Raw genomic sequence first — 23,105 nt, 5'->3', positions numbered from 1 at the left:
TTCCTGTTTTCTAGTTAATTTGTACAATTAGGCCTCTTTATCCTATATACAGATGCTGAATTGTCACAGGTTAGCATTGGAGCAAAATGCAATCGCTTTCTAAAATTGCTGAAATGATTCACATATCTGTCACAGTAGAGTACAGCTGCTATGCGAATACTTCTTGATACTGCTTGTCCTGATGGGATCATTATTGTGTTTTAGTACATCCCCATGTCATCTTTTTAATAATACTAGACCTACTTTAAAGAAGACACTAATATTGCTTTAGTTAATTCAGTCTTGTTTTAGAATATGACTGTTCTTCTTCAGAACTGGTTCCTTAAAAAAGCTGGTGAATCTGATTGACCTGTACTGTAGCCTTACTGGTTAGTTAAGGAGCCAGGTGTAGAGACCAACATCTCTAAATAGGCAAGCATCCAAAACACAACATATGCTGGTCTGTCAGAACTAGTTAGTATTGCAGATGTCTGACTTGAGCATTTAGATCAGCAGGTACAATGAAAAAACATTCTCAGTAAACATCTGCTGACATAGCAGCCTCCACTAGTCCTGGACTTATGCAATAGCACAGCAGAAGCAGTGAGGCTGATCGCCCCATTGAGATAATTAATGAATGGATGGATCTGAGTGTTTCCTCAGGGAAAGAAAGAATCCACAGAGAAAGAGAACCTAAATCAATATTAAGTTTTACATTTTAGAGGCTTGTGAATACCTCTTTCGGGTCCCACTGAGTCAACTTAGACAGCTGGCAACTAGGGATGTGCTGGTCCGGTATTCATATCGGGTACCAGCTCTGATACTGCCTTTTTTTGTCAGATCGGATATCAGTCAAAGAGGGCCATTCCAAATCCAAGATTGTGCATATTATTCTGTCTTACTTCTGAAACCATATGACAGCTTAATTTGAGCTACATATGATTGTTTAAGTTTTTTCATTAAAGTTCACATAAAACTCTTTTCTGCACTGTGGCTTTCAGTCATTCATTCAGCCTTTAAACCTTGGTCGTGTTCGGTAAAGCTCTCTCCAAGGTCATCAAATGTTCCCATTATTATACTTGATTTGTAAATATATATCTATGAATTTGCAAATAGTACTTTACCTTCTTGCCGAAGTTTAATGTTGTTTTGTTAATTGCTACCAGGTGTCTGTGAGAACAAAACACAGGTCGTAGTGAAAACTATAAATAGTTTTTAACGTGCACAGTAACTGAAATTTAAAACTTTTAAAAGAAAGGCTCAATAACAGTTGCAAGGCTTAATACACTAAGCATTCATTTTTCTTCCCTTTGTGCCTTGCACCAGGGTTGCCAGGTTTTCACAACAAAACCTATCAAATTTCTACTCAAAATGAGCCCAAAACAAGCCCAATCACATTTTGAGGGGGATCCCCCGGTAAAAAACACATTGCAGTGAGATAAAATACACATTTTTTGTCGGATTCCCCTAGTTAAATTAACATTTTAGGGGCTAAATATCACGTTATCGGGGTCATTTAAACCCAAAGACTTGAAAAACAACAGGGTTGCCAGGTTTTTGCAACAAAACTAGCCCAAAAGGGGAAGTCGTGGCTTAGTGGTTATACAGTTTGACTCCTAACCCGCACCGAACCCCCAAATGCTCCCCGGGCGCTGCAGCATAAATGGCTGCCCACTGCTCCAGTTGTGTGTTCACAGTGTGTGTGTACACTTTGGGGGGGTTAAATACAGAGCACGAATTCTGAGTATGGGTCACCATACTTGGCTGTATGTCACTTCACTTTCACTTTTCACTGTCAGTTGCATTTTGAGGGGGCTCCACGGTAAAAATCACATTCCAGGGGGTAAAATACACGTTTTTCACTGGGGATCCTCCAGTAAAATTCACATTCGAGGGGCTAAATATCACGTTATTGGGGTCATTTCAACCCACGGGCATAAAACTGCTATACATGCTATACATTTAAAAGAAACGTTTTTTAATTTTATACTACTTATATATATAGCATTCTTAAATGTTTTTACTTAATTGATTTTTTAATAATATTTGAAAATTTTACCATTATTTAGTGCAATACTTTTTTTCCCCTACAAAATATAGTTTTCCACTAAATATTTGGATTTCTAAAATTATTAGAATTAAAATTATTGCACTGATTTTTCTAGAATAACTTTTGCTGCAGAATTATCCACTAACCTAATTTATGATCAATTTTTGTCATTAATTATAAATATACATAGGCCTATATTTTTTTATATCTATTGTTTATTTTATTTATCGTTATAATGAAGTAGTCTGTATCTAGTAGATTGTGAAAGAATGGTATCAGTTCCACACACAGATATAAATTAGAAATTCTACATTTATTCAAATGGGGGAAAAATAACTTCACTGGTATCGGATCGTTATCTGTATTGGCCAATACCAAACCCTAGATTTCAGAGGGGGAAAAGACGGATCGGGGCTTCCCTACAAGCAACCAGTGGCAACTTTTTTATCTTTTTTTCTGAGAGTGTAGGTTGTGATGGTAAAAACCAGAAAGTTTGTTGGTCAATGCTCAGAAATTGTGCCAACCTTCATCTAGACGTCCTAAAGTCCATATGTCTCTTCTAGATCCAATTTGTCTTCATAACAACATTGTGGTAAAGCTTGTTATGGATAGGATTGTGTCTTTGCCCACTAATGATTCATGACAAGCTTCATATGAAGACAAAATTGTACCTTTACAGGTCATACAAGATTGTTTCAACTTATAAAACAAACACATTTTTTCTTTCAGCAAAAGTGCAAAACCACTTTCAGCATCAATTTTTTTTTAAAGGCCAGTAGATTTTTCTCTGTAATCAATCCTAATTCTAATTTCAGCTCAAACATGTAAATTTAGACTTTCACTGAGGGATGAAAACAACCTCTTCCCATCTGTCTTTCTGAGCAAAGCAATTATCTTAAGTGTGCTTGTATTTCAAATATGTCCAAATGGATTAAACATCAGCCTGCAGAAAAAGAACAGAAACGGTCCAGCAGTCAATGACTGTGATGCATCTCAGGGTCAGGCATTTAATAGGTCCTCTCAACCCCAACAAAAATAGTCTGTGCCGTCTATCACGCCAGTGCTATTTTTGGCTGCTGTTATCGATGCAGCCCACTGTGACGCAAACTCTCCGGGAGGGACGTGTGCCCCTTCATTGTAATGGTCGGGTGTCCTGAGCACTGCATTCTGAGCAGTAGCAATAAAACAGCTATTTTTAGTGTGTGTTTATCATGACGGTCACCATCGTGAGTAGATTGAATCATTAGTTGAGATTGGGATTTGGATCAAAATCAATGCTTAATGGTATATGATGTATCTTTTAGCAAGGGTTTCCTCTACATTTCAATACTTCTTACATAATCATTGATCATGTTATGAGGAGGACAGCAGTTCACTTCATTAGGGGCAGAAGCAGAAGAGTTCAATCTGGCCCCTAAAATTTTTAAGTTGATTCGAGTAGATTTTGAATGCTGCTTCCTAATATCTTCCTATTTTCATTTATATAAAATATCTTTAAGTTACTTGATAATTTTAGATTGAAAAAACGTTTTTCTGCATATCATTTACTCTAAACTGGGAGATCTCTCTTTCAATATTTGATTATTTCTTCCCCATTGAGGTGTTTACATTAAAGCTTTTTGTTGCCTATAAACTATGGATGCTTTTTTAAAATGCATAGAGACTGATTTAACTGTATGATGTAACAATTTAAATATTTCAACATGACTTTTATGGTGATAGCAGTCTGGGTGAAGGGCTGTCCTGATTAAAGTGTAATGGCCCATTCACACATAATGCAAAAAAGAAAGTCATTTTCTTCATAAGTATTTCTTTATCATTATCCTTAAATATCCTTAAAACCCAAATGGCAAATTATCTTTTCTTGTTTTAAGCAAGAAAAAAAATATTTTCTTGTATTTTTCTTGTTTTACGCTTTTCTTGTTTACAATGTCTTCTTCAAGAGAGAAAGGAAAAGAAAACAGAAATGATTTCGCAGTGTGAAGGTCCACCTGTTGATGTTATGTTGGTCAGCTACTAAGTGTTTCCGCTGCTGAATTCCTTAATATTGCTGTTGGGCTCTGTAATTGCCAATCTCTTTTAAAAAAACTGCTCATAGATTAGATGTTCTTATAAAAATAAGATGTCATTTCTACATAAAAATTATCATTCTGATTGAGAATGTGTTTGTATATAAATTGTAAGTACATCACAGTACATCATATCATGAAGATGAACGATCCTAATTATAAACTCACTTTGGATGACGATAATAGGCTTTATGCTAAACATTGCATAAACAAACAGGAAAACATATATCTCAATGCATCCGCTTGTCAGAAAAAAAGTGTTAACAGCAGAATGAGTTGTTTGTGTAATCTATGCACTTTTAAGGTAACCAGCTAACCTATCTAGTTATTTAACTGTTGACATTTTATTCAAATTATTATCTGAATGTTGGCGAGAATAAAACTTTTAGATATCAGTCTGCTTCTACAATGGACATCGGTCATGCTCGTCTTTGGTAGCTCCTTTGAAGGTCTTTTGACAGCTTCTTATTTAATGAAGCACATACAAAACCTGAATATGTTTTTTCATGCCTAATTTTTGATGATAATTCTGCACACATAATCACGTAAAGCAGTTAAACTGCTCATTACATAACGTCTCCTCTGTATTTCCTAACCTCAGCTACAGGAGGAGACAAATGACTTCTGTTTTCAGTCACTTTGGTTGACACCGCATCACACCCTATATAAACTTCAACTTTTCTCAACAGTGTGAATGTCCTTAAGAGTAGCACTGAAAGTCAGAAATGAATTATTCAAACATTAAGACTTTGACATTTCAGTAGAGGTTGGCATACATCGCTGGGTTTAGTCCACTGCACTTAGAACATCAGAAATATTCACTCCCTGAATGATAAAGGATCAAGGGAAGAGTTTTAAAGGAACAGACCTCTCTTCCCGGGCCTTGCAGTGTCAAACAGCAAACTCTTTCACACTCTTACACAGAGTTTACCATTCTCTTTATGATTCTACCATGCTCTTTCTCTCTGTATTCTTCACCTTAATCTAAAGGCTACAAGGAGAGAGGATTGCATTTTAATTGATTTTCTGATAGGTCAGTGAAGGTGAATCTAATAACCAATTAATAAGACTGTTTACAAGCCAGCAGGACATACGGACACAAAGAGACTCTGTCTTGACAACAACTCAATAAACTGTGAGTCAGACAACTAAAGAGGTCAGACACAGCTGGGTGTGTGAGTGTGTGAAGATGGTAAGGGAATGTTGGTGACAGCAGAAGTTATTTCTGTCACTGTTTGTCCCCAAAATGAACTTGAACATGTTTGGTCTTTCAGAGGAGATTATCACAGACACTTGTTCAAAAACAAACATGTAAATTAGCTTTAATATTGAATTTGTCCAAATAGCTTAAACTTACTCAAATTGGTTAAATTAGGAAAATATATGAATAAATAAGTGTCACGGATCATTAATATTCAGTGCTTCCCTTTCATCACTCTAATATATTTTTTCCATGATATTAAACAACATTATATCATGCTTTGAGAAAAAGTTTCCAATGCTCACGAAGGCTGCATTTATTTGATCAAAAATGCATAAAAACAGTAATAGTGTGAAATAATGCTTTTCTGTTCAAACAGTATTTGAAAATGCAATTTATCTCTGTGATGGCAAAGCTGAATTTTTTTAGATGCCATTAATCCAGTCTTCATTCTCACATGGTCCTTCAGAAATCTTTCTAATATGTTTCTAATTTGGCCCTCAATAAACACTTCTTATTACTTGTTTCTTTCTGTTTAGATTTGTACTGCTTAATATTTTTGTGGAAACTGTCATACATGTTTTCCCTATAGGAGAAAGTCATAAAAAAGTAATAAAATACTATTATTCGTTTGTATTATTTAAATCCAGTGAATTAAATACTTTAAAAATGAAGTAACCTGGCATCAGTGCAGCAATAGCTTCACATTCTGTAGTCTACAGTTAATAAAAAATTTAAAATAACATTATAGTATGGAAAGCTAGAGCAATAAATTCTGATTTAATGAGCTACAGTAGTTGTCATAAAAAACATGATATACATAAACCTATGCCCATGCATCATACAAGAAGAACACAGCCTGCTTTGTGTTTTTGCATTAATCCATGTTTCTTTGTAAAACATATCTAGACTATGTATAAACTGAATAGCAAAACCTTCACCAGTTGATACACTATCACACAGTATTATACAGTCATACTGGGGAGGGGACTCGGATCTCAGTGATTTATCAAGAGTTTTACACCACAGATTGTGTGTGTCCTCTGGCGTTTTTGGTTAATTAAATGTCTAAAAATATCAAACTCCTTCAAGACTTAATTAACCTAAAGACTTCTATGGATTATGTGTGAATGTGCATGTGTTGTACAAAGGTGTCCATGACATTTACTCATTTTCATTGACTCTTGGGACTCCTGGATCAGAATCGTTCTTCGTGTAGATTGCTAAAATCCCACGAGGCTGCTGAAATGTGCCCCTTGTCACCTGGACGAGAGGCTGTCTGATAAACAAAAGGCTTTGGTAAAAGGACACAGAGTTAATCAAGCTGTTTGATATTAAATGTCATCTACTGTGGTTCAGTTGATTCAAATCCTTAATGAATTATGTTGCAAAGCCTAACACTTGTGTACTCTGGAACACTGAAATGTCTTTTAAATATTAAAATAGTTTATCAAAAAAAAGAAATTATATTTATATATGTCATTTGTTACTCATGCTGGTCAACCAAAATTTAAGTCACTATTAAACAATAATCTTCACCTCCAGCAGATCATATTTCAGTTAGCAGAAAACCAAAGAAACAGAGTTAAAGGGGGGGGGGGGGGGTGAAATGCTCGTTTTCACTCAATATCCTGTTAATCTTGAGTACCTATAGAGAAGTACTGCATCCTTCATAACTCCAAAAAGTCTTTAGTTTTATTATATTTATAAGAGAGAGATAGTCTGTACCGATTTTTCCCGGAAAAACACGAGCGCCTGGAGGCGTGACGTGTGGGCGGAGCTAAAGAATCACGAGCGCCAGTAGGCTTTTGCGTTGAGAGCGTTTGGAAGCTTGAGGACAAAACCAACCAAAACAAACCATGGCTAACAGTCAGATTCAGCGTATATTTATGATCCAGAATCAGATCCAGAGGCTGAAATTTAACAAGAGCTGCATCAGCAACAACGTTTCTATGTTAGGGCTGTGCAAAAAATCGAATGCGATTTTCATGTACATCTCATCAGTAAAGATGCTCCAGTAATTAGAAGTATATCTCCAGCACGTGTGTTTAGATCAGGGTTGCCAGGTTTTCACAATAAATCCTGCCCAGTTGCTTCTCAAAACTAGCCAAATCCCGCTTCCAGAAGGTTCCCCGATAAAACATTGCTTCCCGGGGTTAAAATATACGTTTTTTAGCAGGGTTGCCTTGGTAAAATTCGCATTTTAGGGGCTAAATATCACTTTATTTGTATTGGGGTCGCTGTGACCAGCGGACATGAAAAACAACCACCACAGACTTGGCAACAGTTGTTTTTCATGTCCGCGGTTTGAAGCAATCCCAATACCAATAACGTGATATTTAGCCCCTAAAATGGTAATTTTCCAGGGAAACCCTTCTCAAAAATTTCTATTTTAACCCCGGGAAGCTATTTTTTATCGGGGAACCTCCCGGAAACGCGATTGGGCTAGTTTTGGATTAGTTTTAAGAAGCAACTGGGCAGGATTTGTTGTGAAAACCTGGCAACCCTGATCTGAACGCACATGCTGGAGATATACTTCTAATTACAAGAGCATCTTTACTGATGAGAGGTGCATGAAAATCACATTCAATTTTTTGCACAGCCCTAGTATGTATTGAATCTGTATATTTGCTTAGCGGTTTTGGAAAATGACTAAGTTTCACTTTATGTCGTCTTTTTTTTTTTTTTAAGCTGTACATATGGAAAGTGCAGTTTGATGACAACATCGCATGTTGTTTACTTGATGTGCTTATGCCCCGATAGCTAAGTTAACAACACAGAGATATCTGAAGCAGTTTTACTCACCGCCTGCGGTTCCAACAAACGATCGTGACCCTTTTTCGTTGGGACTGCATTATCCTCAAGAAATAAACAATTTGCAAATCCGGCGTCAAACTGGGCCTTGTTTGTAAAACAAGCATCTTCGAAATGCAGGGAACAAACAAAAACACTTGCACAACTCCGTTGATGCTCTGTAAAAATAAACTCCATCCACTGGTCCCTAAATGCTGTTTTTTTTTTTTGGTAATCTGTGCAGGGTTGTCTTGCCCTGGCAACCAAAAACACACTTCTTTTGTGACATTTCGGTCTCTCACTCTGATCAGTGAATCGCTCTGATCAGTGAATCGCTCTGATCAGTGAAAGTCTGTGCTCAGCCTCGCTATACGGGAGCGCGCGCTCTTCCAGCAGAAGTGCACTTAGGACCCATATAAGGAAATTCCACTCCATCTAACGTCACACAGAGCCATACTCGAAAAAAACTTTCCGAAACTTGTGACAAACCGGAAGGAGTATTTTGGGAACAGAACTACTCCTTCAAACGTACAACTTAATTTTTGAAACTTTGTCCATGTTTAGCATGGGAATCCAACTCTTTAACAGTGTAAAAAACTAAAAACAGTGTAAAAACCAGTGTAAAAAACTAAAAAATAGCATTTCACCCCCCCTTTAAGAAGTGTAGTTTTTATTGTTTTTTGTTTTTTTTTGTAGGAAAAAAAAGCCTCTTATGCTTACAAACTGGGGCTAAGTTTATTTGATCATATTTTGAAATATTGTTTTTTTTTTTACAAATTTTATATAATAAAATAATAAATATAATTTATTCCTGTGGCGGCAAAGTGTTTATAGATATTAATAAATGTCTTTACTGTCATGCTTGATCAGTTTAATATTTATTGACCCCACACTTATGAATGGTAGTATATATCAACCAGCTTATTAAAAATAATAAGTTGTTTGAAGTTGAAATATCATGAATGTTACAAGAAGATCTTCAGTGAATAATGACATAAATTTAATGTAGCTTTTCACGCAAAGCTATCATATGATTTTATATAGCATGTTACCTCAAATAGATCAATTTATGATGATTTTGGGTTAATTTTGGAAAAGAGCAACCAGCCAGGTTCTGTAAAACCCTCCTTTTATGTTCCACAGAAGAAAGAAAGTATAGTTCAGTTCTTTTCTCACTATGTTATAATGAATACATCTTTTGGCCTATAGAACTGTAGTGATGTGTTGCTGTGAGAGGATGTTTTTTCTGAGTACTGATGTAAAGTAGTGTTCTGAAGGTTATGAGGATGAGGACGTACAGTTGCTAGGTGACAAAATTGGTCTCCGCTAGTGTGAAAGGAGAACACGTCATAAATATGTCAGTGCCTTGTTCCTGTCATGTGATCCCTCAGTCAGGTATCAGATCTGAGTGAAACATTGTTCATTCACAAGAAGAGAATTCATTAAGCATTCAAGATCATGACAACAACGGTAATATTACTCAGTCACTGTCCACAAATAAAGATAGTCTGTAATAAGTGATTTCTGTGAAGCTGTTTTTGGAGATTGGCAAGAAGTAAATGTCAGCTGGTATAGGTGATGGATAACAGTCGTGATAATGTCACTGTGTCAGCGGTGTTGGCAATAAATTGTGTTGAGGAGTCTGTTTAAATGAGCATCCGGCTGTTTACCTGCATATGCTGTTCTTATTTTCTTGGTCTTGCTGACTGCTTAGTAAACAGGCGTATCTACTAAGGAAGTTTTTTTTTTTCAACCTCTTAAAGAAAAGCTTTATTTTTCACTCAGTCACTCTTCTAGCAACTTACATAAAATCTAATTGGAATTCTGATTTTTTTTTTACATTTTATTTTAATAAAAAAAAATTTTTGTACTTGACATTCAGATGCTGATAATCAAACCTCATACTAGATGTTTTATTTTCTAATCATTTTCTATAAGTTTTCAAATAATAGTTTTCAATTTCCAATGTAAAACTTTTTTCTTTATTTTAGAAATATATGTATGTTTGACAAAAAATTCACTGTTATAATGTTTTTGATGTGTATCCAGTGTGTGTAAACAACTGCACTATAATGGTAAAAATCCACCCACTACTATTTTATAATCCCAATAAATCATAAACAGTCTCTCCTTAAATTGTTATAATTAATAGTTTTATAATTAACTATGATATAACCCAGTGTCTCTTGCTTGAATGGCTTAAAACACTTTCATGTTTAATCTGACAAAACAAAACTTTCTTGAGGAAGCAGCACTAGCGCGATCGTTCAGATTGGTGACTAGATTTAGCGTCTTGTTAAAAGCAGGTAAGCATATTTTATTCACAGGTGAACATAAAATATCTTACATAACACCACTGGTGAGTGAGTCAATGTAATGCAAATATGTCTGAAAGGTCTGACATAACAAGAAGATGCGAAATTGTGAAAAGCATTGTTTGTTTACATCACGTTGTGCCTTGCATTATGAAAACAATGTTTGGGAAACCACAACCAAAATGTTATCACGGCAAAAAAAAAAAAAAAAAAGAGAGAGAGAGATTTGTGTGCTTTTATGCAGTGTTCATTTCGTCAATGAAGACGAGGGCGGAAAATATTCATTAACAAAATTTTTTTTTATAAAACATTGACGTTGACAAGCTAAAAGTAATATATGATGATAAAAAAACAACGGGACTACTATAATGTTATTTGAAGACTAATAATACATCCTATAGGCTATTGTCTTGGGTGACGGACTCGTGCTGATAGAAGTGCTCTCTCTCATGCATGCTCCACTAACTCAGTTCTCATGTAGAGAACGTGATCAGTTCTCAGGGCTCAAATACACACATGGCAGTCCAAATGTCTATTGTGTAGAGCCTGAATACCTTAATTAGTTGCTTTGGGTGTGTTTGATTAGGGTTTGTATTGTGTAAACAGCACAAAAGGTTATGTGTTCGACTCCCAGGGAACACACATACTGTTCTGGTAATTTTTTCAATGGACTTTCATAATAATAAAAAAACTTGCGTTGACGCGTGATAAAATAATTATCAACGTTAATCAATTAATGCATTAATGCGATAATAACACATTAACTGACCCAGTCCAAATTTTGTATTATCTATATTATAAATAAATAACTATCAATTTTATAAGTTGCTCCCTTTTCACTACTGTTAAAGAGATAAGCTTATTTGATTTGGTGTAAAAATAGAAGAATGAATTACTATTTTTGTCTGAAAACTACAAATAAAATGGCTACCAAAATAAATGTTGGTAACTACAGTTTGACTAAAACAATAACTAAAAGTAATGACTAAAAGTTGACAAAATGCATGACTTTTCGTCAACTAAAACAAGACTTAAACTATGAAGACTCAAATGACTAAATTGTGACTAAGACTATTAAGCATTTTCATCTCAAGATAAAGACCAAGACTGAATCAAAAATGCCTGTCAAAATTAACACTGCTTTCATGCCTTAAGGTAAGGTAACAAACAAATTTCACGGAAATCAAATAGATTCTTTTGGTTTGCAAACAAGAAAAGCTGTCATATATTCAGGATGGTGGAGACATCAGCTTTTCTAACAATTGTATCTTTGATATCTATATGCAGGTCCCTCAGGATGAATGGGGAGGGAGAGATGAGGAGATCCCATGCAGAAGGATGCGGAGCAGCAGTTATGTTAAAGCCATGGGTGATCAGGACAGCGGAGACTCTGATGGCAGTCCCAAAAACTCCCCACAGAAAAGTGTGCGACCCAATGCTCTTGTCAGATCCGTGCTGCAGAGACAACTTTCAGATCAGAGGTAGGATTTTTGATCAGCCAGTGGTTGATCATTTCATTAGAAGCCCAATCTAATCAGAGGTTAGAGTGATTAATGCACAAAGTCATAAAGTAGAAAACAGGCATGCAATCATTTATCCATAATCACAGAGGCCCACATTCTGTGACATGTGGGATCCTTTTTGTTGAATATGCAAATGCCTTTTTGATCTCTTTATGAGCCATCATGAAACATCTGCAGTCACATCACAGATTGTACATTAAAGACTCTCTTGTTAAAAGTGGGGAAACCCTGGATTAACATTTGAAACTGGTGTTTAGTTGTACCAGTAAATTTGAGTGAAAATTTTTTGCAATTAAGATGACAAACACATAATCTTAGAGACAAGCTACTGAAAATGATTCAATACACTCTGACACCTGCTGCAACTGAACTTACTGCATTTGTTTATCAAAAAACAATGCTGTCTGTTATAGAAAGTGCCTGTGAGTCAGGCATGTATGACTAGGGCAAGAACCTTCTACAGTCTGCTGATTATGTCATGCACTGAATATTGAATGCTGAATACCAAATATGTCACATAAAAAGGCTAAACCTTCAGTAATATCTGCAACAAAGAAGTTTTGTTTCACGTTTAGAGATTTCAAGCCTACTAAGAAGTGACACTTTTACATATTTTCTCCCATTCTTTGTAAACATTACAGATATTTTTCCATATTCAGCCAGCATTGTATTTTGGGATATTCCTGTTACACTGCACCCATTTTCTCACACAATACCACCTGGTGCATTTGTTCTCTCCCAGAGAGGATTACTTTCTGCTCCGTATTACATGGGCTGTACACCATTATGCAAAGCTCTGAAACATAATGTTATAAATTTGACAAGACTGCCTCTCTCAAAGTACATCTAATGAAAGAGATTGTTGCACATCAAATGAGCTCTTCCCCTGAGTAGGTGCATGGAACAGTGCATTCAGTGCTTATTATGAAAAGGTATATTTATACAGTAGTATGATTGTATGGTGGCAGGGATTCCACAAGAAGCTGTGTCCCATTAAGTATAGTTACAGTTTAAGTTAGCATCTCATTCAGGTAACAGTTTGCACTGGCTGCTTTTGAGAAGTCCATAGGCCCTTTAAAGGAATAATTTTGCCAAAAATGAAAATGTGCCCAAAATTTACTAACCCTCAGGCCATCCAAGATGTAGAAAAGTTTGTTTCTTCAGTGGAATATATTTGGAGACATTTAGCATTACATAATTTGCTCACAACTCAATTCTCTGATGTGTGCCGTTAGAATGAAAGTCCAAAAGAGCTCATAAAAAACATCTAAATAATCTACAAGTAAATCATCATTTAATATAATGTGAAGTAAAAAGCTTTGTTTTTTAATAAACAAATCAATCAAGACAAACATCAAATCATTGTTTCCGGCCAAAATACCAATCCTCAATCTATAATATAGCCTATTTCCAGAGAAAAAGTTGTTTCATCTGAATCCGAAGAGAAATATGCACAGATCAAGCACCATTTACTGTACAAGTGAAAACATTCCAAAACAGTTCTATACGAATATGTCGGTGGATTTTGATGTGAGAGGACAACAGTGGACTTTTTTTTCTCTGGAAGCAGCATTATTACGGCCTGGGAGTGAAATTCACTTAAAAATGTACATTTTTAAATGAACTATTCCTTTAAGTAAAGTAAATCACATGCATTCTCCAAATAGCTTCCTTTTTTTTTTTTTTTTTTTTTTGCTGTTACTTTAAGAAAAGGAGAAACGCATCAGTCAATGTCTATAGGGGTTAAAGATCTAACCGCAGTACAAAAAGTGTTACTAAAATCTGTCTTGAGTACATGACTGCGATTTACTGTATGTTAAAACATGTTGAAATGTAATCTATACCAAGGAGAATAAATGTTTAACTCTACATCTTTGTCATGCATAGACAAAAGCCAATGGCCTTTAAGAGAAGCAGGAACTACTTTTGAAAGACAAAATAAATTGGCTCGGATGCCTGTCACACAACTCGCACAACAGGAAATCGCCACTGTCATCATACTTACTCATGTAACTACTCACGTAACCTTCTTTTAAATAGGGAAAACACAGGGGTGTTTGGTAGCTTCTAAATTCCTCCCTGTTTGGTGCTAAGCGAAACGCTAGCATTGTTTTCTTTATTCAGTTATTGATTATAGTGACACCTGTTGGCAACAGGAAATATAATATTTTACACTACAATCTAGCCAAAATATGTCATGTTAAGTCTGCCCCAAATGTTTTGTTAGGTAAGGGTTATGGCCTGCACCACCAAATAGCAGCAGGAACTTTAGCACGTATAAATAAAATATTCATCTTCACTATTCTTTTGGAGACTCAATGTGGTCCTCATCCCAGCAGTCACTCTAGAGATGCTTCTGCACACAATTCAAACCAAATATTGGACCATGTACCGACACTTTTTGTTGATCCCGTTCAAGCTATTGAATCTAGAGGAAATGGGTCAGCCACTGTTGCCTTCTGTTATGACAATCAGTCTTGAGAACACAGACTTAAGATTCAAACAGGCCATCTGATCAGTAATCTGCCTAAATATGCTCTTGTGGCTATTCCATCTTGTGTCATGAATGTTTAAACATTTATGATTGCCCTTACCAATTGAACATTACTGACATGCTGAAAACACAATGGCTCTTGATTCTTGATTCTTACAACGATTCTTACAAAAATAAAACAAAGACAAGTAAATGTATCACAGTTTCCACAAAAATAATAAGTATCACAACCATTTTCAACATGTTTCAATAAACAAATGTTTAATGAGCCCCAAATTAGCATATTAGGTTGATTTCTGAAGGATCATGTGACACTGAAAACTGGAGTAATGGCTTCTAAAATAATTTTGCCATCGCAGGAACAAATGACATTTTAAGATATTTTAAAATATTAATAATATATTTTCAGTAATAATATTTTTTCATACTATCATTTTACTTATTTTTTTATCAATAAAAGCAGTCTTGGTGACAATGAGAATTCTTTCAAAAGCAACTAAAGTTACAGACTACTAACACACAAACAATATTGTAATAATATTAGGTAAATATATACAAATACAAAATAATTTATTTATTTTATTTATATAATTATAAATTAATTCGTTTTTAATTAGTTTTTATTCTATTTTAATAATTGTACAATTTAGCAATATCTTTGCCTTTTGAAAAAACCTTTGCCGGCTTAAAAGTTTGTGTTATGCAGTCTTAAAATGTAGGCTCACTTTTGGAACAGAGTGATGTTACATTTATCATTAAGGAAAGAACAGCAGTACATTCTGATGGAACAGTGCGGATCATGATGCAGTGACAACATATTAAAGCACGGTAAGCTTTTAGAGTGCATGCAATCTGATCATTCAAGACCAGACATGTTCACAAGTCTCTGAGGTCCAAGCCAAGTCTTGAGTCTTTAAAGTGGAGTCCAAGTCACATCTCAATCTTTGTACTATTCTTTCAGCTAGTTATTGAGGCTAAATTGTTTTTAAAATTCTGATTTCACAATATGATTTTTAAAAAAAAGTAAGAAAAATTTGAAATTAAAAGGTGTCCATTTATTAATTGTCAGACAAAATGCTGCTTTATAAAACTGAAACCCTAATCAATCAAATGAATAACTATAAATTAAATAAATCTCATATAAAAACAAGGCTTTGTCTGTGCTTTTTTTCAAATTAAAATTAGAGCCAACCACAGTATGCTAAACACAACAGAGTCCTAACAAAGAGGCTACATCCGAATAGCATCTGCACGAAACAATACACCAGACATACTGAATTAGAATGCAGATTCACTCTCTACCAGCAGGTGGTGCTTGAACAGCAATTAAACATTGTTTCCTTGGCTGCCGCTGTAAACAAACATCTCTGCATGACCAAGGTCCACTGATGGAAATCCTCAGAGAATGCAGGAAGACTGCAAGAGGCTGCTGATTCCACACATCCAGCAGCAGCTCCACAGAATGATGAGAAACAATGACCTTTGGAGGGACTTGTCACCAATCAGTGTTATTGAAGATCATTAGTTCAATACACCACCTTAGCAGTGGTGGACAGTAACGGAGTAGCTTTACTTCGTTACTGTACTTAAGTACATTTTTCAAGTATCTGTACTTTACTGGAGTAGTTTTATTTTGAGCAACTTTTACTTTAACTTCACTACATTCCAAAGAATAAAATCGTACTTTTTACTTCACTACATTTCATAAAACATATCGTTACTCCCTATAATATCACGTGCTCCGACACGCAGAAGCGGTGTCTGATTCATCATGAACGAACTGAGTCTTTTCAAAAGAAACTTTTAAATCGGATCGCGAATCGCACCAAACGATTCGTTTACGAATTAGAATGATCCGATTGCAGCTGTTCTGGAGTCGACCACTCACTGATTCAAATGAACCGTTTAGTGCGAGTCTCCAGAAGTAAGAACCGGCAGATCTTGTGAGCGCGCGTGCGTCTGATGTTGCTAAAAGTAAGTTATGTCGAAATTTTGGATTAATTATTGTAACTGAAAATCATATTTAGGTCAAAACTGTCAGTTGTTTGGGAACTAAATCCGTTGTAAAGAGTGATCTATTTGAGCCCACTGAAATGCTCGATTGCAGACGATGCAGACACATCAATTTTAGGTAAAAAAAACAACAACAACAACAAAAAAACCCATAAAATAACACAGATTAAATACAATAACTCATGCACGTTCAAATTCACCGCTGCCGTAATGTTAACAGTTTTATTAAAATGTCCTATGTTACGTCTGTTTTCATATTGTTTATCGACAGTAACGTTATACATATGTATATTGTTTGGATTAACTAGACGAGTAGACAGACATGAATGTTCATCGTACTGAAAATAAGTAAATATTGTTAGCTGATGCTAACTGTCTAGCTAACAAGCTTGTTAGTGCTAAGTTGATGTAATTTTTATAATGTCCAAATATTTTTATTCAGCCACACACACACACACACACACACACACACACACACACACACACACACACACACACACACACACACACACACACATATATATATATATATATATATATATAAAGAAATGATGTGATGTTCAGAACATGGTCACTACAGTAATTATCAGTGGGAAGAGATGCACCCCGTTTGGCTAGGGGTGTTTTTAAACCAGAGACAAGATTTGAGAAGGAAAAAATCATTATGAAATTTGTTTTATTATTTTTTCCTTAAAATGTTCTTCCTAACTTCAGGCCTTATTATCATGTCATATATACAGTACAGACCAAAAGTTTGGACACACCTTCTCATTCAAAGAGTTTTCTTTATTTTCATGACTGTGAAAATTGTAGATTCACACTGAAGGCATCAAAACTATGAATTAACACATGTGGAATTAAATATGGAATTATATACATAACAAAAAAGTGTGAAGCTGAAAATATGTCATATTGTAGGTTCTTCAAAGTAGCCACCTTTTGCTTTGATTACTGCTTTGCACACTCTTGGCATTCTCTTGATGAGCTTCAAGAGGTAGTCACCTGAAATGGTCTTCCAACAGTCTTGAAGGAGTTCCCCGTGAGATGCTTAGCCCTTGTTGACCCTTTTGCCTTCTGTCTGCGGTCCAGCTCACCCCTAAACCATCTCGATTGGGTTCAGGTCCGGTGACTGTGGAGGCCAGGTCATCTGGCGCATCACCCCATCACTTTCCTTCTTGCTCAAATAGCCCTTGATGCCTTCAGTGTGACTCTACAATTTTCATAGTCATGAAAATAAAGGAAACTCTTTGAATGAGAAGGTGTGTCCAAACTTTTGGTCTGTATTGTAACTTTGATGTTCTGTAAAACAACAAACTTTAAAATACTTTGTTCTTACTGGTGAAAATCAGATGGTCATCTCTGTTTTCTCTCAGGTACATCACAGTGTAAGCTTCACAGTTAACATCACTCTCATCAGCGTAGTCCATATCAACAACAAAAATATCTTGTCTCCATATAGTGGTTATTTTGGAAAAAATCCAAGGTATTTTGAGCAGTAGGATTATAAAAAAAAATGTGCTAATATAAAATTAAATTAAGTAGCCTATATAAAATTGCAAACATCTATCTTGCAGTACTTTTTTACTTAAGTACATAAAAAATTGAGTACTTTTGTACTTTCACTTGAGTAAAATTGAAAAAGGAGTACTTTTACTTTTACTGGAGTAATATTTTACCATATGTATCTGTACTTTTACTCAAGTACTTGATTTGTGTACTTCGTCCACCACTGCACCTTAGAGTGCAGTGGTTTAGACAACCCACATTTGAATGGCACCAGGACATGAGAGCAACCCACTCATAATTGCTTTAGAGTCCTTTGCATTATCTTAGTATATTTGTAATGTGCTTAGATTTTTAACAACCTGCTGGGAAAATTGAGAAAAGTTCATTTAATTGCCCTCTGTGTTCTGTCTGTTGGCAGACGAATGCACCATGTTTTCCTTCACTGTTCTGAAAAGATTCAAAATAATTTAATACATGATACAGTTCTAATGAAGCTCCCTGCAGCGATGAGCATACACATGCTGAACATCTACCCTCTGCAGTTTAGCTGTGGAGGTTCAGAATATATTGTAGTTACAGCATGAGGCAGAGCCTTAGAAATCCCCCCCGCAGCAGCAGAGAAAGATGCACACCGTGCAAATCGAGGGAGACAAATTTTTTAGAGCTCAGAGCTCAGGAATCACCAACTGCAGCATCAAATCTGTCCCTGCGTCCTGAAGAGTCTCGACACGCTCTGTAACTTCATCAGCAAACACTCCAATCTGCTTTCTTCCTCAGATCTCAGATTAGAATGAGCCTTGGTTTTGTCTGGTGGCTCTCCAGCAACTATAAAAAATATATAGTTGAATGCTTATTCTTTGAGCTGTGCTTGGATGGTCTGTTTCTTACTTGCCCAGCAGAATCTCACAGCAGAAATGTCACCACGATCTACACAAGGCGTTCAGGAATGTGTTTGTGTGCACATTTCTGCAGATCTCAGGAGACTGGTGAAGGAGAAAGTGTGATTATTTTCCTGGAGGGGACTAGATGCAGTACTAATACTCCAGGAAAATGTATCCAGCTAATCCCAAACTCCTACATACATGCCCAAAGTTTGAAACTATTTTACTAACCTTTAAACCCGACGTTTACCATTTATCAAAGATTCTTTCCAACATAGTTTTTTCTTAGATCTGGCACCTGTATTAAAAGACTCTGTTAAATGTAGAATAATATTGAGAAATATTTTTCAAAATTTAAGAGTCAATCATTTTTTATTTAGATTTTCATTTTAATCAAAGGTATTATTATTTTTATTAATATTATTACATATGTGCATGATGAATTATTCACCTTTTTGGATCATATTTAAACAGTCAGTTGCATACATTGTACTGTATGTAGCATACTTTATTATTCATTTATTTAATATAAGAATATATATATATATATATATATATATATATATATATATATATATATATATAGTTTATTTTTAGTTTTATTTGATGTTTGATAAGTGTGTATATTACAATTAAAGTTGTATCATTTTTGTCTTTGAACAACTGTAAAAATGTACATTTGCAAGTTTGAGGCATTGCACATGAATTCAAATGACATCCCATAGGAAAATGGTGGAGTTAAGATGGCTTAGAGCATCATTACAGATGTGATTGAAATGTAAAATATTTCTTTTGATCCCAAAAAGTATCTTGTCTCTGTTCACAGCTCATATCGTTTGGACAAGTCAAGCCGAGACATGGTCAAATACCTCACCAATATCACTGCAGATTTAAGGTGAACATGAGCAAACAAACACACTTAGCTGCTTGAAACTTTTTAAAAATAATCTAGACTTTGTTGCACGAGTAGTAAGTAAAATGCATCTTCTAAACTTCTCTGAATCTTTTAGTCAACTCCCATTTGAACAATTTTCAGATTTTAATATCTCTTCAAGGTTATTTTGAAGAATGACTTTTGTAAAATAGCATTATTCTTTTTCTTTCTCTGTTACTTTCTTTCCTTCGTCCCTCTTTCTTTTTTTGTGGAGTCCTGTGTTGTATTTATAGGATCTATTGAATGCACAAGCACAGTGGCTCATTAATTAACCTCTGATTTTAATTGTGCTTCATTTTCCTGCATTAATGCGTCAGCACAGCCAATCGAAATGCCATTTTTAGCATGCATTGATAAATCTGGAGAAAAAGAAAGAGAGGAAGGCTGTAAAGGAAATGGATACATGATTTAAAAAAAAAAATGTTACACAATCCTTTATCTTATAACCCTTAATAACAGATAAATAGATAGATTGATTATAGACAGATCTTTCTACTTACTTATTAACTTACCCTCCTTTCACTGTCGCCCTCACTGCATGTCTCACTGTGTAGTCAAAGCTACCATCTTCATACCTCTAGGGAAATCCATCCCAGCATTACACTGGAACCATCTCCCAACTACAGCTCGCCGAAGTTCCGCTCCAGGAACCAGAGCTACATGAGAGCGGTCAGCACCCTGAGTCAGGCCAGCTGCGTCAGCCAGGTCAGCCAGGTGAGAGTCACATGTGCCCGGCTTCACAAAGCTCAAGGTAATCCAGGTTTTTTTTCACACCCATCACAGTGCAAAAAACCACAACACATACAGAGGATTTAGCGCCCGTTTTTGCCATTTATCTACAATGTAGTTGTTGTGTTTGTCTGTTTTTAAATTGTCAGATTTATCAGCCTCTAACATCTAAATCTCTCTTAAAGTAAAGTAATAGGGGTTTTATTGATTTGGCTTGAGGTCTTACAACATGGTTTTTATTCTCCGAACCATCATTTTGCACACGGCCACTCTCGCTTTCTAAGCGTCATCAGTGGCTTGCTGTGGTCATTAGAGGATAATTCCCTTTCAATGGAACGCGAAGGCAATCTCGGATTTTAGAGATTGCTAAATTGGAATCTGATGGGTAGTAAGAATCCTATCAGACAAGTTCAACTTGACTAGACAGATATCGCTTTCTCACAGAGATGCTCATCTCAGATTTTTCAAACCGATTTAAGAAGGTATTGCTCAGGAATGGGAAGGATTCAACGAAAGCATTTCATTTCCTCAGATTTCTGATGGAAGACTTAATGTTTTATCCACAGAGATTCTGTCGTGACCATATCGCAATTTTTATCTACAGTCTTCGTAGATAAGATTAGACTGCACACTGGAATTGAGGAAGAAATATAGGCCAGCAAAACAGCAAATAAAGCCAAGAAAATTGAAGAAAGCAGCCAGAGGGGAAAAAACGAAGAGAGGATGGTTAGAAAAAACATATATATATTGTCTTGGATTTTCTGTTTTTTTTTTTCAGGTGAGTGAGACTGAGGTTAATGGGCAGTTTGAGTCGGTGTGTGAATCTGTGTTCAGCGAGGTGGAGTCTCAGGCCATGGATGCTTTGGACCTGCCGGGCTGCTTCAGGACACGCAGCCACAGTTACGTACGAGCCATCCAGGCCGGATTCTCACAGGACGATGACTGCGTCCCCTCCATGACCTCATCCACTGTCACCTCCACCATCAGGTCAACCACAGGTAAGTGGGCTTTCCTTGTGAATAACCATGCAACTCTGTGTCTGGTCTCGCCTTGTTGTTATCTCAGAGTAGAAGTTCCGGAAAGATTTCAATGAATGAACTTACTTACTTTTTTATTACAACTGTCTTAAGGTATGCCTTCAAGCCAAAATTAACCACAGCTGTGAATGCTGAGTTATGTAGTGAATTCATGTTTTCTACTGGCCTTGAAACATATTTGTTGACAGTTTGACCCAACTGGCAATTAACTGCATTTTATTTTATTGCCAAGGTCAGTTTTAACTCTCTTTTGGAGCTTAGTCTGATTTGGATCTTAGAGGCCTTAGGGCATACCTGAGTCAGTTTTGTAAACTTTAAAACAATGAATGAGCAATTTAAATAAAAACAAATTTAAGATTTGCATGACTTAATTGTTGAGAGTGTAAATGCTGAATCATGCAGAAACCATTGAAGAGTCAAGGATTTGTAAATTAGATTTAGATCAGAGGCAAAGCTGTTCATCCAGATGATTATTTTTGAATGAATGCATCATATTACATGTAGCATGGCATGCATGCATGTGAACTGCTTACAGCCGAGTGACTGATTTGTGTACGGCTTCATAACCGCATAGAAGGTAAGTGCTGGTGTGCCTCAGAAGAATATGAACCCTATTGAATTCAATCCCTAAATTTTGTGGCAAACAATAAAATGGTGAAAAGTGATTTTTTTTTTTTATTATGATTTTTTTTATATATAAATATTGTGTCCAAATTTAAATATTACCTTTTTATTCTTCCACTGTGTGTTTTGTCTCTCAAGATTTTCAATTTGGATCTCTACCTTGTCCTATTTTCTGCCTCAGTTGACTCATGGCTAACAGACAGGGAGGGGTGAAAAGCAGTGATGGAGACATGAGGTGGTGTGTATTGCGATCCCAAAATGTTTCCCAGCTGGATGATTGTCACTCTGTGGGCTTTCTTTTTCTCACTCTCGCAGATCTCCTAGTCTCTCTCTCTCTCTGCCTCTCTCACTTTCTCTTTGGGGAGTGAAGCTGGTTTTAAACGCATCAGTTTTGAGTTCTCTCTCCCACAGGGTCCCCAACTGAAGCTGTGCTTGAGGGTTTGAGTTTTCAGACTGTTTAAGGGTCAGTGGTGATACAGACAACCTAAATAGATGTAATTAAGAGTATCAGAGTCCAATCCCTGGAAATGTGTGAATTAAAGCCAAAAATCTAAGGTTAGACAAAGATAGACAGTAAATATACTCTGGCGTTTTTTGCACTGCCTTCTCACTGAAAAATGCTTGCAGAATAATGAGCAATATTGGCTTTCTCACAAAGGGAGTCTCTTTAAAAACACTTGATTTAGAGCTAAATACGACTAAATCCATTATAGTAAGTCCCATATATTTTACTACAGTGACTGGGCAAGGAACATTTCAAAGAATACAATCACTGAACATAAAAATTGCATGTGTTAAACTATTGCTAAAGTAATGAGCTATTTTTTTTTTTTTTTTTTTTTTTTGTGTCAAGGTACCGGTTTGAAGACAATGATTCCCCCAGTAAAGACCTGGTCAGTGATGGGTCAAAGTTGACCTCTCATGTTCAATAGGGTTCATACCTGCTTTGCTGAGACA

At 35.8% G+C, this 23,105-nt stretch overlaps 1 protein-coding gene across 4 annotated transcripts in view; it reads left to right on the top strand.

Annotated features, from left to right (window-relative positions):
* The window catches only part of LOC128031360 (disks large-associated protein 2-like), a 99,789-nt gene that overhangs the window by 57,939 nt on the left and 18,745 nt on the right, over window positions 1-23,105 (top strand). For 2 of the 4 annotated variants that reach the window (XM_052619574.1, XM_052619572.1), the window contains exons 5-8: window positions 11,695-11,888; window positions 19,651-19,719; window positions 20,340-20,472; window positions 21,266-21,485. In XM_052619574.1, coding sequence (XP_052475534.1) covers window positions 11,695-11,888; window positions 19,651-19,719; window positions 20,340-20,472; window positions 21,266-21,485 — 616 coding nt within the window. Of the gene's footprint in view, window positions 1-11,694; window positions 11,889-19,650; window positions 19,720-20,312; window positions 20,473-21,265; window positions 21,486-23,105 lie in introns of all 4 variants that reach the window. The other 2 variants (XM_052619573.1, XM_052619571.1) reach the window with 1 other exon arrangement.

Source organism: Carassius gibelio, chromosome A17, assembly GCF_023724105.1.
Source record: "Carassius gibelio isolate Cgi1373 ecotype wild population from Czech Republic chromosome A17, carGib1.2-hapl.c, whole genome shotgun sequence".
In the NCBI taxonomy this organism is placed as follows: Eukaryota; Metazoa; Chordata; class Actinopteri; order Cypriniformes; family Cyprinidae; genus Carassius; species Carassius gibelio.
Note: the sequence above shows the minus strand (reverse complement) of the source record. Positions and strands in the feature narration are given on the sequence as shown.